The sequence below is a fragment of the Cyprinodon variegatus genome, unplaced genomic scaffold, assembly GCF_000732505.1.
Source record: "Cyprinodon variegatus isolate N-32 unplaced genomic scaffold, C_variegatus-1.0 Scaffold76, whole genome shotgun sequence".
Classification (NCBI taxonomy): Eukaryota; Metazoa; Chordata; class Actinopteri; order Cyprinodontiformes; family Cyprinodontidae; genus Cyprinodon; species Cyprinodon variegatus.
Genome location: NW_015150529.1, coordinates 1,238,264 through 1,255,190, shown reverse-complemented (window position 1 = coordinate 1,255,190; position 16,927 = coordinate 1,238,264). Strand labels below are relative to the sequence as shown.

The 16,927-nt window shown below is 39.1% G+C and overlaps 1 protein-coding gene across 3 annotated transcripts in view; it reads left to right on the top strand.

Moving 5' to 3' along the window:
- fam184a (family with sequence similarity 184 member A) overlaps positions 1 to 16,927 on the top strand; it is a 278,742-nt gene that overhangs the window by 134,003 nt on the left and 127,812 nt on the right. For all 3 annotated transcript variants that reach the window (XM_015372804.1, XM_015372806.1, XM_015372805.1), the window contains 3 exons: positions 2,354 to 2,593; positions 2,772 to 2,855; positions 3,679 to 3,930. In XM_015372804.1, the coding sequence (XP_015228290.1) occupies positions 2,354 to 2,593; positions 2,772 to 2,855; positions 3,679 to 3,930 (576 nt within the window). The remainder of the gene's footprint in view (positions 1 to 2,353; positions 2,594 to 2,771; positions 2,856 to 3,678; positions 3,931 to 16,927) is intronic.

Sequence of the window (16,927 nt, the reverse complement as noted above, 5' to 3'; positions counted from 1 at the left end):
ATCTCCTTGCTTCAATGTTTCATATGCACACACACACATTAATTTTATAATCGTCATTGAATAAACCTAACAGTTCCTTTTATGAACTTAAACATGGCTAGAATCAAAAACGCCATTACTGAGTGACATGTTGATATCAGAACAACTTTCCTGATAGGAACACCTTCACTAAAACTTTCCCCTCATTACTGATCTGTGGTCAGCGTTAGATAGCAGCTTCTGCTTCCTGTTTATTACAGCCATGCGTGATGATGTAATATTGATGACGACTTAAGGGCAGATCAGACTTCTGCAACCGCACACATCAGATGTCACTTGGGTCTGGTCGCGAACCAGTTTTACTGGTATGCTTCTGCACCATCGGTCTGGAATCTCTAGGGACGCACAGCAGTTTCCCACCAAATCGCAAGGGGGGAGCCTATTCAAGAAGGCACCAGAACTTTAGCGGCGCGGGTGTGAGTGTTTATTTTCCAAAACAACAATGGCGCTTCTGATAGACATCCCTGTCACAGAGATGGATCTAGAGTTCCTAGACATCGAAGAGGAAAAGGTTCTGTTAATGGAGTTGGGAAAAAGACTGCTTAACCTTTCGTCATAGTTGTCCATTGTAGTTGTTCCTTGGTTTTAAAAAATGGCGCGCCCAGGCACCGAATTGAGAAGGACGTCTACACAGACAGCTGGAAAGGCAAACCAAGGACCAATCACAGCTGCTTTTTGTCTGCGCACTTCCGCTTTAGGTCTACACGGGTTTGCGACCGTCCGACGCGTAGTCAGGATTTTTTTGAGGTTCGCAACGACGGTTGCAGAACTTCTGCGCGGGGGGCGTGAGAGACAGATTTGACAGTTGTAGAGGCTATGCGTCAGAAATATTGGCCTTTAGGACGCTTTTTCTCAAACCAAACTGAAACACTGCAAATTTGCTTTTCTTTTTTTTTATTTTTATTTTTTTATTTTGCTCAAAGGAAACACTGCTAGTACGGAAGAGGATTAGGGCCACTGAAAAAAAAAAGTTAACTGATTTTAATTTTTATTTCAGTTTAACATGACATTAAAGTCAGAATTCTGACTTTAATCTAAGAATTCTGACTTTTTTCTATTGTCAGAATTCAGTCGGAATTCTGAGAAAAAAGTCGCAATTCTGAGAAAAAAGTCAGAATTCCCATACTAAATTGAAATAACATTTTAAAATTAGTTTACTTTTTTGGGGTTCCTTGGGGTTCCTCCTGAAGAGCTGGAAGAAGTGGCTGGGGAGAGGGACGCCTGGGCCTCCCTTCTTAAGCTGCTGCCCCCGCGACCCGACCCCGGATAAGCGGAGGAAGATGGATGGATGGATGGATCGAGTTTACTTTTTTTTTTCCCAGCGGCCCTAATCCTCTTCGGTACTGCTAGTGATCTCCTTTCAGTCAGACCAAGCTTGAGCTGTTTTGTAAAGTGGAATGTAAAAGACTTGATTTTGCTGGTATGTCAGGCTGGCTAACACAGAAACACAAGCAAAAGCCATGTGCATAATGCAGTAAAGAAAAGTTTCTTCCACTTTTCTGATTTTTAGCTGTAATTAATCTATAGCCTACATTATCTTTCATTCACTTTACAAATATGCGCCACTCTGAGTTGAACTGTGCTCAAAATCTCAGTAAAAACGATGAGGTTTGCGCTTCTAATGTGTCTAAAGAGAAAAAGTTGCTAATATTACGGATAATGCAATGTGTATAGGTTAGATCTGTTTCTGGAATCCATTCATGTTTATTCTCTCAAAATCCAAAGCAGTAGTAAATCAGATTGTTTCACTAAGAACTGATTACATGAAATTAGATGAGTATCTGCTCTGCCCTGACGTACAGAGATATGGACACAACAATTCAAAACCTGCAGGTTATGTGAGACGAATGCAGCTCCTCGATGTGCTAAACATCAACAGCTTGAAGCTGCTCGCTTCTGACTGTGCGTCATACCTGCACTGCTGTTCAAAGACTAATTGCTTCTTGTTTAGTTAGTGCAAGGGGGTTAACTATGTAATTATCTGCCGTTTAGTCCAATAGAAAGTGAATGTAAATTGAACCATTAAAGGTGTTTTCTGGATGGGCCTCACCTTTATAGACCTGCTGTGGAGTTTTCTTTGTTATATTTGGATTTGTGTAAAAAAAAAACTCAACAAGCTTAATGTTTATGCTGTAGGTGATAAGAGACTTTACCCAAAGCAGAAGGTTTTTGGCAGTCAGACGATCTGAATCCCTTGAGCCAGTGCATCTCCACCTGGCATGGACCATTTTAAAGATTCACTGGCTCTGTATGAAGCCCATAAATCAATCCCCTCTCCTTTGACTCAGCCTTTCATTCCCGTCTTCTTTGGCAGCACACGCAGCGCGTGGTGTCCATGTCTAGGGAGGTGGAGGAGATGAGACGGTCCTTTGAGGAGAAGCTGCGTACGTTCAGCCAGGCCCAGGCTCAGTTTGAGCAGGAGAAGAAAGCGGCTCTGGAGGAGCTCAAGGCTCAGCACAGACAGGAGATCCAGGAGCTCCTTCGCAGCCACCAGAGTCAGAACGCAAACTACAGCAAAGACCAGGAGAAACTGGGACAGCTCCATAAAGCAGAGGTAACGAATCCTAACTTCTGCAAAAATAGAGCAGCTCAATGAAGCCCCAGAACTCTCCAGCTAGACATCAAGAGTGTATGAAGAAAGTAGGACTGCAGTAATTACATGTTTAAAAAGTTATGGCTTCGTTCAGATACAAACCGCAGAAAAAGTTAATGAAACTTGTGTTGTGGTGCAGGTGGATTCCCTGACGGAGCGGGTGGAGGAGCTGAAACAGGACAAGAAGAGGCTGGTGGACGAATACGAAGCCAAACTCAGCAAGGTGGACAGCAGTTATTGCTTCCACTGATCCAACATTACTGGATAATTGTTGTTTTTCCTGCCAACTTGTAACTGTGATTTATGGGGTTGCTTCTACAATGGGGAGCTATATTTACTGATCCCATCTTCGTGGCTTATAATGAATTAGTTTAGAGTGCCTTGGAGTTTGTCTCCAACTGATGATAAACAGCCTTTGCTGAATGCACATTTATTTAAGTAAAAGTAGAGTATATTCACAATATACACTGTATTGACTTCAGCTTAGACTCCAGTTAGAACAGTAAACTCATTTGTTAGCTTTGGTCAGACAAAATTAGAGAAAATATGCATTTAAAAGCATTTCTGTTTGTTCTTTTCTTTAAAAAGTTGCTCATATGTCAGAGAAATAATAAGTTGGACACAAATGATCAGCTCATTCATCCAGATGACTATTTTATTTTGAAAATTAGTTTTATTAATTAGAGTATTTTAAGCCTTCCTCACCAGCTAATGTAAGAATCCCTGGTACTGATGATATCACAGCAGATTAAACGCTTACCCTTTTCATTTATTTTTAAGTAATTCTTAGAAATCCGTTTGATATGGGATTTAAATTACAATAAAGCACCAAGGTTCTTAACTTTATTACTGAAGGACAGCTTAATGCCCTGCAGGTTATGAGACGGGCTAGAAAACTCGCTTTTCAGAGGCGAATAACAACACGGTATAAATTTAGGTGTAATTTAACCATTTATGTCGATTCATGTAACTAAACCCTTACTTGTATGATATTTGTCAAAGATCATAACCATGTCTTTAGCTTTTTTGTTTATTATTATTACCAGGCTCAAGCCTTTTATGAACGAGAGCTGGAGGCCATGAAGAGAACCCAGCAGCTGACAGCAGACAACCTGCTGGCGTGGAAACGAACCGAAGCCGAACTGCGGCGAGAGTTCCAGACCCAGGAGGCCGCTCTCCAGAAAACCCTCGGAAAGCTGAGGACCGAGCTTGCGCGGGTGTCGGACGAAGCTCGGGAAAACCGCGAGAAATCTTACAAGCTGCAGGCATCGCTCACCACTGCAGAGAGCGCCGTCAAGGTTGGTGGGAGATAGCTGGGCTGCTGGATGTAGTTTTTGAACAGTGGGAGCTGTGAAAATCTTTGTTTTCTTGGACAAAAGACTTATGAGCCTATAAACCGATTTAAAATACGATAAAAATAAATAAGTAAATAGATTAAGATTCACTACTTTATTGCTGTATACACTTTAGTGCATCTCTAACACACAGACATTACAATTCTCAGGTGAATATAAGCATTATTAATTAAACTTCTCAATAACACTATATATTATACTATTAAGCATTATTGAACAGTTCTCCCTTACACAAAAACACCAAGATCAAAATAACACTCAAAAATACTATGGTTACGTTAAACTGCAGGAATAGATAAAGTATGCGGCGGCATTATGCTCTTACTTGGGGCTACAGGGAGGGTGCCCTGCCTGGTTACAGGTGTCCAAATGTTCAGGTGCGTCTCTCATAAGTGGAAGAATTCGAAATGCGTTTCTGTCGCATATTTCCTCCTCGTTTCTGTCATTAGACTATGTAAATATACTAGTGTTACGACCCGTCTAGGGTTGCCAGACCATAACATATTAAAGAGTGGATCCATCCCCTTCCTATCCCAAGCAGCTCAAACATACAAAGTTGCACATCTTTAGAAAGTGATTTATTTACAAAAAGGAAAATAGTTCTAAAGTTACATCATAAATGGAGCAAATGACTTCAGATGAGAGCTATATGCCAAAAATAACAAACAAAAGGCAACTGTCTAAAACAAAGAAATGAACCAACTTACATACTGCAGTATAAGTAAACAAATGACAGTCACCTTTCCTCCCTAACTAAGAAAACAGGAGAAAACTTAAGCAACAGAAAAGGCAATTCACTCGTACAAGCTCCAGATTATTCAGATGTTAACCGTGTGGCAAGTTGGGAAGAGTGGAGGACGGAACCAGGAAGTCCACATCAGCAGCCTTTTTATAGTTGTCACTGACTTTAATCTCAGAATTCCGACTTTAATCTCAGAATTCCAACTTTAATCTCAGAATTCTGAATTTCTTCTCAGCATTCTGACTTTAAGCCACCAATGGGATGTCATGTCGTCATCGTCCTGGAACCAATCAGCAACTGGCACCTGCACACTTACATTTACATACAAATTTACAGCGCCAGCTGTAACACTAGTCTGCTGCTGCGAGCGGGATACCGCTTGCTTGACGTTGCCATAACAATGTAACTTCCATGAACTGGTTTTATTCAGTCCTCAAAATCATTTTATTGAAATCCAAATACACGTAAAAGTAAAAATAAAAAAACATCAAAATCATTTCCCAAAATATTCAAAAGAAATTGATAAATTGTGCGAAGTATTTTTTTATATATTTTTTTTTAAGTCTTCCACTCACCACTGGGGCTGGTGCAGCCCCCCCAGCCCCCCTGTTTCCTGCGGCCATGGAAGCCAGGTTGGACAGTAATGGCAACATTTGATTCATCTAAACAGGGTTTTTACTCAGGCAGGATTCTGGAAGAGCAGAACATGTCGTATTTCTGAGTCTGGATGAATCTGAGATTCTTTTTTCTTTCCTGTATAAAAGATTCATCCAACTATCAGTCAATAGGCAAGTGCTGACAACAAACAAGCATAGCCAGACTCTGATGGTGGTTTATTTTAAACAATTAGACTTCTAGCAGATGCATTTTTATAATGAGAACAGACACGAAGGCTGCTTTAATTTCCCAAACACTTTTCAATTGTCCCCACAGGAGCATTTAACCAGCTCTCAGTCTTGGATTTAAGGCTTTTAGTTTTATCCCCACAGGTTAATGCTTCTGGTCCAGAAGCAGCAGCAGGCAGTTTGGACAATGTTCCTATGAACAGATTGATGCAGAAAGTTGGTAATTTGATGCGTTTAACAACCGAGGCCAGCTGTTTTCCTCAGAAGCTGTGAAAGGCGATAGGAGAGCGAGCTCATGCTTGCAGTTAGTCCTGTCAGTTCTTAAAGTGGAAAGTAATCATGAGGATAAAACGAATCTCTCAACACGACATTTAAAAACAAGTGTACAGAAATTTATGATTAAGAGTCCATCAATAATTTTCACTCCTGCTTAACATATTTATATTATACTTCTACTAATCGAATGTGTAAAAATTATTGAATATTTTCTTAAGTTTTTAGATGTTTGGTTTCTTACAGATTTAGTTTATGTTTTTTCTATGAGCTTAGTTTTGCAGAAGAGATAAAGGTAACCTTGGAAAGGCTAACAAAACAAACCTTATAGAGAGTAAAATACTTTCCTCCTTAACAGAAATAATTATCTTTTTATTTTTTTAATTGATGAGGATCTTTTGTTTTTTGCATAACCCAATGGGGCTTCAACTTAAACTCAGCGTTCTCTTGTAGGATGTTTGTTTAGAAAGCTTAGTCATGGATCCATGGCTGAAACTCATCTAGGCCTCTAAACGTCCCAGATCATCACACCACCAACACCATGTTTTATTAATATTAATAATACCAGAGGCAGGGTTATAATCTGGATGAACTGACTGCACAGATGAAGTTTTCCGGTGGACTTTCTCACTTAAAAACATATTGAAACTACTTTTTACCCACTGATCACAAAAAATATAGCTTCCATTTTTAAACCGAAAAAAGATAGGGTAGCTCCGCCCAATGCGCATCAGACCCACTTTTTGAACAAGCAGCTAGAGCGGCAAAGATGCTTCAGCCGTGCGTCAGAAATAAACTTTTACAAACATCAGAAATTAAGCAGCATGTGTGTTTTTGCTACTCCTGCTGCGTGCGGTCTGAACGTACCATAAGAGGATGCTTTCAAATAGTCACTGTCACTTTTGTTTGGTGAGTGGTTTCCTACTTTTATAGTCTTCAGTTAACAAGTTTGGAGGGAATTCCCCTCAAAATATAAAGCTGACAAGTGTTTAGGTTAATCAGTTAAGTGAGTCTGGTTTGTTTTTGGGTCTCGTTTGAAGTGTGATTACAGAGAAAACAGGCAGAGATCTTCTCTTTGCAGTGTTATCAAGAAAAAGATCAAGGTCACAGAAGCTGCTGTCTGCCTGGGGTCATTAGCTTCATTTAATTATTAGTGCAATTAACTGTAACCCAGATAAAGAAGTGACAACAAAGCAGAGCTTCGAAAGAAACAATTTGGAGAACAGAAATAGTTTATTTGATATATTCCTTCTAGTTGGAGTGGTTGGAAGATTATCAGAATGATCTCCTAATAAAAGTCTCAGTCTGTGAACAAATCTCTTCATCCTTCAGCTCCTTCCATGATTTTATGGTTGAGAGACAATAGATTTAGATTTGACCTTCTCAGTTTCACAGAAAGTGCTTTAACATTTGCTTTAACTCGTATTTAATCAGTGATCTGTTCAGGTGGAGATGCAGTTTGGGACTCCATTTAGATTCCTACCTAACTTTGCCACATTATATCACGCTACAATCTTTTAGCCTATTTTGACAAGCTTTGACGTGATTGGCCATCAGAAAGTATTAACTAAAAAAAACAACAACACAGAAATATGTGTAGAACTACAATTTGCTAAAATTAATGCAGCATGTCTAGGGGGGATATCTTTAACTATCTATGTTCTAACATTTTTTAATCTTTCAAGTTTGCAAATTCTTAAACAAACAATTCAACCAGATCATACAGTCAGATTGGTCCGGAGTTTTCTATCTAAGGAAAACCAGCTGATTGCATCGACTCATTGACTCAAAAGCAGTCCCTCACACTAAGCATGATATAAGCGACAGTGGAGAGGAAAAACTCCCTTTTAGCAAGAAGAAACCTCCAGCAGAACCAGACTCATTGTGAGCGTCCATCTGCCGAGGCTGATTGCGGTTTAGGGAGACAGAAGCAGACATATGGAAATAAGCAGAAGTATAATACTGTCAACCAGCTTCACAGTTGGGCTGGTCCAGGAACACAGTCAGATGAGCCATGAGCCAGTTTCCATGTCAGAGGATGAAGAGAGCACATACAGTTATACATACATAGTATAGTCATAGTAAGAGAAACAGGACTACTTTGCAAAACATGCCAAGCTCCAACATCTATAAACAAAGGTGTTAAATGCAGCAGCAAGACTATTTCTCCCCAAGATGGTGTCACAGCCAAACATGAACAGACCAGATGAAACTATTATTAGAAAAATCAGAGAGAGCATAGCGTTAGAGATTGAACTAACAAATTCTGCAGAATGGGAGAATAGAGACAGAATGAAGCAGAATGAGGAAATAGGCTAAATATGTCTTCCAGCAGTCTAAGCCTATAGCAGCATAACTATAGAGATAGATTAGGATAACCTGAGCCACTCTAACTATAAGCTTAATAAAAAAGGAGCCTTAAAAGTAGACAGGGTGTCTGCCTCATGGACTGAAAACTGATGGTTCATCTGGAGAGGAGCCTGATAACTAAAAGATCTGCCTCCCTTTCTATTTTTTAGAAATTCTAGGAACCACTAGTAAACCTGCAGATTGAGAGCGAAGTGCACTGTTAGGAACATAAGGAACAATCAGATCTCTGATATAAGATGGAACTTGGTCATTTAAGGCTTTGTATGCGAGAAGGAGGATTTTAAATTCCATTTTGGATTTAACAGGAAGCCAATGAAGAGAAGCCAGGATAGGAGAGATATGATCTCTCTTTTTAATATTTATCAGAACTCTGGCTGCAGCATTTTGAATCAACAGAAGGCTTCTAACTATAGTTTGTGGACGTCCTGATAATAAAGAACTACAATAGTCCAGCCTTGAAGTAACAAATGCATGGACAAGTTTCTCAGCATCACCCCTGGACAGGATATTTCTAATGTTTTCAGTATTATGGAGATAAAATAAGGAAAATCTAAAAACCTGTTTGGTATGGGATGTAAATAACAGGTCCTGATCAAAAATCTCATCACCTTTTTTTACTTTATCATCTGAAATCAATTTAATCCCTTCCAAATGAAGTGACTGACTAATCAGCTTCTTTTTCAAAGACCATGGTCAAAGTGGTCAATAGTTTTCGTAACAAGGACTATAACCTCTGATTTGTTTGCATTCAGGAGCAGAAAGTTAATAGTCAACTAGGTTTTTATGTCTTCAAGAAATGCCTGTAATCTATGTAATGGGTTAGCTTCATCTGGATTTATAGACAGATATAGCTGGGTGTCATCGGCATAACAGTGGAAATTAATCCCATGCTGTCTAATATCTCTACCAATTGGTAGAATTGTTAGACATACTAAAGAGAATTGGCCCTAGCACTCATCCCTGTGGTACTCCACAGGTAAACCTGGAGCTTGAGGAAGATTTGTCATTTATGTGAACAAACTGAAATCTGTCAGATAAATACTATTTAAACAAATCTAGTGCTGTCCCCTTAATTCTTACAAAATATTAAAATCTTTCTAAAAGAGTATTATGATCAACTGTGTCAAATGCAGCACTGAGATCTAACAGGACAAGTACAGATACAAGTGTATTATCTAAGGCCATGAGAACATCATTAGTGACTTTTGCTGAGCTGTTACAGTGCTATGATGAGCTCTAAAACCATATTAAAACTCTTCAAAAAGTTAATTATGGTGTAAGTGGTCACACACACTTCTTTAGCAACTATTTTCTCAAGAAATTTAGATATGAAAGGGGTATTAGATATAGGATTGTAATTGACCAAATGGTGGTGGTCAAGATACATTTCTTAAGTAAAGGTTTAATTACATCTACCTTAAAAGCCTTGAGTGCAAATCCCTGTAACATGGATAGTTTAATCATATTTAGAATAGAATGGAAATCAGAGGGTATACTTCTTTAAATAACTTGGTTGGAACTGGATCTAACATAAGAGTTGAAGGCTTAAATAAAGACAGTACTTTTCCTATCCTTAAAAGTCCAACTGGATCAAAGCAGTTTAAACTCTGTTCAGATTCTATTGTTACCTCAGAAGCTGCCTCACCTTCTAGAGATAAACCAATGATATTTAGAGGGGTGCCAATGATCTTATTTTTAATAGAATTAATCTTATTTATAAAGAATCCAAAAAATCATTAGTGCTAGGAACATGGAGGATTCACGGTTCAACAGAGCTATGGCTCTGGGTGAGTTTGGCAACTGTATTAAAAACAAATCTAGTATTATTGTTATTCTCCTCTAATAGAGAGGAGATATATGCCGCTCTTGCTTTATGAAGGGCACTCTTACACAGCAGTAAAAAGTTTTTCCAGACTAAGTCGGATTCCCATAGGCACATAGAGCGCCATTTGCAACTCTGCATTAGACTAGGAAGCCGGCTTTCTATTTTTAACGTTTTTCTTTTTCAAAAGGGCTGGGTTGTTGAAGGCAGCACGCAGGGAACTAGTAACCCTATCAGCAAAACCATCGGTTTGTGAAGGGGAATACATAAAATGTTTGCCCTCTGCAATATTTTTCAGTGATGCAGAGGAGATAGAAAGTAGAACAGATTCTTTTAAATTTATAACTGCATTATCTGATAATGATTGGCTAAAGTAATACTTTGTTTTGGGGGAGGACAACTTCGTTAAAGTATTTTTGAAGGTTACTAAGAAGCGGTAAAAGAGGATAGGGCTGCAAGGAAATACTGTTATTTCTTCACATTCACTGCAATATGTTACCACAAGGTACAAAATATGAAGATGAGAATGTGTGGGACTACTCACATTTTGAACAAAGCCAGTCGAGTCCAAGATGTCATTTGGTTGCTGTACCAACAGCCACATTAAAGTTTACACATATTCAGAGAGTGTAATTTGATTTTGATTTAGGCCCATATCTAGACTAGATCATTCTACACTATTTCATTCTGTCTGATTTGTGCTTTGGTTTTATAAGCTCTGTGGGTTTAATCCGTACCTCTGGGGATAGGTACACAGATATCGGTCTGTTTCAGGCCAAATGAGTATTTGTTCTTGTAATAAAGCCAATATGCTGGACAAATATCACGTCTTTGTTTGACACAAATCACAGTATCAAAACACAGAAATCGACTTTTGCTGCTGCATCAAAGGTAAAAAGTAATACTTTGCTTAACATCTGAAGAAATGATATCATCATACCATTTGATTAAGCTTTTATTTGTCACTTCTATCATACTTGGAATCAGAAAGTACAGAGATGTAAGTATTTGTGTTCAGACCGGCCTTGAAGAGCTCTGGTATTGGTGCATATCTAGGCACTGTAATCTCAAATCTCACACAGCCTTTAACAGGTTTTCCTCTAGGATTTTCTTAGGTTTAGCTCAGTCCATCTTCCCATCTATATGGACCACTTTACCCGCCCTTCTGAGGAAAAGCCCCACAGCATGGTGCTGCCTCTAATGTGCTTCACATAGGGGATGCTACATTCAAGGCGTTAGCTTTTCAGACAAACTCCCTATTTTGCATGTTGGTCAAAATTTTGTTTGGGTTACATCATCAGGTTAGGATGTCCTCAGGTAGTAACAATTACAGAAATGCTGACGCTAATAAGTAGGTTATTTCTAATTACAAATCATTGCACTGAAGTTTTTGTTGAGGTGTTTGAGAGTAAAGGGGGTTAATGTAAACCCACATTCATGCCTTTATGAGTACAAAATAAGAGATTAGTCATTTTCCTTCCACTTTTGTATTATACAGTATTTTGTGAAGGTCTATTATTAAACCTCCCAGTGAATTCCATTAAAGTTTGCAATATGAATATTCTGAGGGCTCGTTCAGAGTGAAGAGGCATAATCACAGCTCCTTTATAAGTACAGCAACAGCGGCTATCAAGCAGTAGCTATAAACAACTTTTGCTGGTTTTCACGATGCTGCGGCTCACCGCTCCAATGTTCTCTGTCATTCTGTTTTAGCTCATGATGAAGTGGGCAGATCTCCAGAGAAATACTAGCAAATGATCGCTCACGGTAACTGAGACAGACGTAATTAATGGCTGACTGTTCACAAGCTACTGCAGGAATGTGCTTGCCAAAAATTACAAATTTTCCCCTGAGTGAAGTACACCAGTGACGCTGTGTTAAATCGCTGCTGTCACTGTCTTTGGACTCAATATTTCAGTCTCCAGAAAAAGCCTTTCTGACTTGGCTGATTGAGGCTGTTTCCTGTAAGATGAAAGCAATTAGTTATAGGTTTTTGAATTAAGATGAACCAAGCAGAACTCAGTTGGATCCTGGAGGGATTTTTGAAGGTGAGGCCGTACCGAACTCCATCTGTTCAAATATCCTGAATTTGGGTGAAAAAGTTGAGGCTCAATTTACAAAGATTCCTTTTCGGGATTTATTTCATTATTATGCAGATGGTTCAGATGCATTATAATCCTAAATTTGAGCAGTATTATTCTGTTTTTGCACTGATCAGCTGTTTTCATTTCAGCAGTCATATCCTAAGTAAAAGTGATGCTTTAAAAAGTTCTAACGAAATGACTATTGATGCATTTAGTGGAGTGATTTGCTTAAAATTATGTATTTACTGTTAGCAGGGGTTAGCTTTGAAGGAAATCAGCAATTGGCGAACAAATTATCTTCAATGAAACACACTACTGCCTACCTGAACAGATTCTGGTTGTTTAACATAATGAGTTTGAAAGGGAGAGATTCAGTTGTAAGAAAGGGTTCAGAGTATTCAGATGTGTCTGACGACCCAAGCACCACCTACTCTTTGGAAGATTGGTCCAATAACCCCTGCTGCACCTAGTACAGAGCTTGATCATCATCATCAGCTGCTCATGAGTGAGTAAATTTTGGATAAGAAGGTTCAAAAGTCCCCCTAAAGAAGCCATATCTGCCAGAGTAAAACACTAAACTTAAATAAAAGGGTGTAATGTTAATCATTGACAGGACTTCTGTACTTCTGTGTTAAAAAGAGAGACTGGATTTGATAGACAGCAGCAGACTGGTGTAAATGCCTTTTGGTTGATGAGACCTTCCCTTGAATGTTTGGAACATCTGGGAAATCATTCGGTAGTTGTGGAACACAGGAGAGCTTAATAATCAAAATGTTTATTTACAGCAGGGAAGAATTTGGTAGACTGCAAAGGCTTCTGGTAAGTGGTTTTAAGAGCATCTGGAGAAGGAAAGAAATTGTTGTATTAGAAATCCAGCCAATAAATTGGAAATGAGGATGAGATTAGATGGCTTACTGTTGTTTAGGAGGTTGTGAGGTCCCGGTGGAAGGAAGTTCTTCAAAGGTGAGCGAGATTTCGGGGAAATATAAGAACTGAGCAGATGGAGGCCCCTAAGAGTAAAGCCAAGGAGACTGTAGAGCAGGAAGGTAGGGAAACATTGTCCTTCACACTTTAAATCTGTCTTTGCTCCAGGACAAATGACTGCATTCCCCTTCTCAGAAACCAGTAAGGACTGCAGAAGCCAGTTAATCACCCTTCAGTTTAGGGCAGGTGTTTGGAGGCTGGGAAATACCTAAACATGCAGGACAATTGGTTCTGATGATCAAGTCTGAAAACTGCTGTCTTCATTTGTCGTGGTGATCCTTTGATTAATACAAATGGCAGTGTTGTGCATGAACATGTACAATGAACGGCATTCAGTAAATACATTCATATTTTTGTAAATTAATTTCAGTTTATGTATATAGCGCCAATTCACAACAGATGTCATCTCAAAGCACTTTACAGTTCACCGGATCATCCAGTCAAATTGATTCAAAGTTTTATATCTTATGAAAACCTGTTGATTGCATCGACTCATTCACTCAAATGCAATCCCTTACACTAAGCATGCTTGTAGTGACAGTGGAGAGGAAAAACTCCCTTTTAACAGGAAGAAACCTCCAGCAGAACCAGGCTCAGTGTTAGTGGCCATCTGCCGACTGCGGTTCTAGGAGACAGAAGCGGAGATACAAAAGGCAACTGTGAAAGGCGGCCCCATCCAGGAAACACACAGCCAGGCAGACGAGCTCCGAGCCAGCTCCCATGCCAGAGGATGAAGAGAGCACATCCAGCTAGTCACAGTCAGAGAAACAGGACCACACTGAAAACAGGCCGATCTCGAACATCTATGACAGAGGTATTGATGGCAGCAGCACAGCTGATATTTGTCTCCAGGATGGTACCAAAGCCAAAAAGGAACAGACTATGAGAAAAAGCAGAGAGAACAGAACGTTAGAGATTGAACTAACAGATTCTGCAGAGTGGGAGAATACAGATAGAATGAAGCAGAATGATGAAATAGGGGACCCTATGTCCTCCAGCAGTCTAAGCCTATAGCAGCATAACTATAGAGATAGCTCAGGATAACCTGAGCCGCTCTAACTATAAGCTTTATCAAAAAGGAAAGATTTAAGCCTAGCCTTAAAAGTAGACAGGGTGTCTGCCTCACGGACTAAAACTGGTAGTTGGTTCCACAGGAGAGGAGCCTGATAACTAAAAGATGAAGTGAACGGTAAGATGATCAGATCAGTTTTGAAATAACGAAAATGAACGATAGCAACTTTCATTCTGAGAATGAGTGACACACACAGCTCATGTTTGCATTCAACTGATAACACTTTTCATTGGTTTTACGGCAATTATTATGGCAAACAGCCTGACAGACCAGCATGTTTACTGCTAGTACTAGTCTGCGCGATTCAGACTAATCTTCTGGTATTTCTGATGCCAGTTTAGCAGAGCGCTTAGCAGAGATTGATGAACTAACAAAAGAAGCCTCCGACAAAAAATACTTTTGTGCAAACTGTGCACACTGGGACTTAACAAACAAGTCCATACGTCAGCCATCTCCACTTTAAATTTAAAGCACCACATCAAGCTAAATAAAGGCTTCACTGCACTTATACCTTGACTGCATCCAGTATTTCTCATTTCTTTCTTTATGTTATAATCACACATTTAAAGGGTGAAATATGAGGTTCTATTCGGTAGGATTGTGGCTTAATCTAGCAAATGAACTTGAGCTATTTCATTTATAGGTGTGTGAAAAGTGAACTATGAACATGAGCTAATTGATGTCCAGCTGTGTGAACTGAAATTTGCGCTTTTTTTCTGAATTATGAATTGGCATATCATTGACAAAAACCCTTTATTCAAAATAACAATGTAGTTTGTCTAAGTCAAAATATATACTCAGAGGATTCTTATAATGGCGGATCAAGCATAACTCTATCAGGAAAGTTGACTATCAGCCCAAGACTGTTTATCGCTAAGCTCCTTAAATCTTAAGAATTGCAGACAGGTGTGTGGCATTCACCCAGTAGCCAAAAAACAATCAACTGTTCTACTCTAGACACCAATAAGACTTAGTCTATAGACCAGAGGTCACTATTCAGCTTCTCAGCACATTTTAATTGTTTCCTTCTAGGCACTCCCTTATTTAGGGATCACCAAAAGTCATTATGACTTTGTTATGGCAGTCAGTGACTTCAACAACACTATGGAGACTGCATATCAGCAACTTAATGTTCCTGCTCTTAATCTTTCAGTTTTTTCAGTAATTTGAATTGACTTTCACTGTGTATAAGAAACCAAAGCTAATGTGCTAAAATCACAGGCTTTCTGCACCTGGACATACGAGACATAAACTCTTAATAACTCTGGATTAGAAGGTGGTTATTGTTTGCAAGTCCTGCATCAGTTGAGCTCAAAATGATATTATCCTGTCTGTTGGTCTGAAACAGCACCATCAGTCAGGTTCTGTTCCTAAAAGTTATCTTTAACTTATCTTATCTTGGCCTAGTTGCTTTACCTAAAAATATACCAGTGTTTTAGTAAACTGTCGAGCTATTTTTGTGAGTCCTTTAAAGATTTGCTGGATCAGTGGGCTCAAATGAGCAAGCATAAAAGATGCAGAGCTGATTTTAGGCCTTTTTGGATCCAATAGAGAAGAGGAGAGAATAAGTATCCACATGGGATTAAAGAACATTGTTTCTCTTTTAGCACAAAGGCTGTGAAAGGACAAAGGAATTTATTGCAGGACTCAGAACAGATTTGTTTTTAATTAGACTAACTGCAGACACCAGCTTTTAACTAAACACATTTTTAAGCTATGATACCCTGTAGTGCAGCAGAAGAGGGAGTATCAAAAGGCTTGTCGCTATTTAACGTAAAGCAGCCATCCCTGAAAAGAAAAAGGATGTAATAAAGAATACAGAGTTCAGCTCTTTGGGCTGTGGTATTCATTATTTTAGATTTAAGATGGGAGCAGCTGCTCAGGGTTACTCCAGTTCAGGGGTTTCCAAACTGTTCTTAGTGGGCCCCACTTTGATTTAATGAAAATATTCACGCCCCTTTCCCACTGATCTTTTTGACAGTTGATAAAAGAAAAGTCAACTGCAGTAAACCATGTTGCAATAAAATAAACTTTAATCCCCTTTAACTCACAAAACTACCTCTTCTGAAGTAATTATTTTAAATGTAACTGTTTATTTGACTGTATAATAGAATTCCACATTGACATTTAAGCACCACTAACAGGGCTCGATGTTAATCATCGCACAATTCCCGGGGCAAGTCGTTTTTATTGTTTGGAGTACAAATTTCATTGCATTTGCCCGCCAGGCAAGTGCAATGATCGCAAAAAAAAAAAAAAAATGTATTACTCAAAATTACTTTAAAATCACCGACATCCGATGAAAAAGACACAGAAGCGTTGCCGGCGCCATTTTTGTTGTTTTGTACACATTCTCGCGTGATTTGAAAAAGCCGGGGGATTTTCCGGCAGATGGCGTGATTTTTTTGATGTAGTTACCAAAACGACAAACAAGCTAGAAAGCGCTATCATATGGCAGTCTTCTGTACAGTGATGCAGGTCATACATTAAATTATTTTCTCTTTGACATTGGAGAGGTGCATTTAAATGATATAGAGCTAAACATGTTAAATTGGTGACCTGTTCTCTTGATTCGTGCTTTTTGTATCAACCTATCACAGCCCACTGTAGACAATGTCACCCTCAAGGATAGCCGCTGAAAAAAACTCAGTTTTCAAACTGAATATACACTCACCGGCCACTTTATTAGGTACCCCATGCTAGTAACGGGTTGGACCCCCTTTTGCCTTCAGAACTGCCTCAATTCTT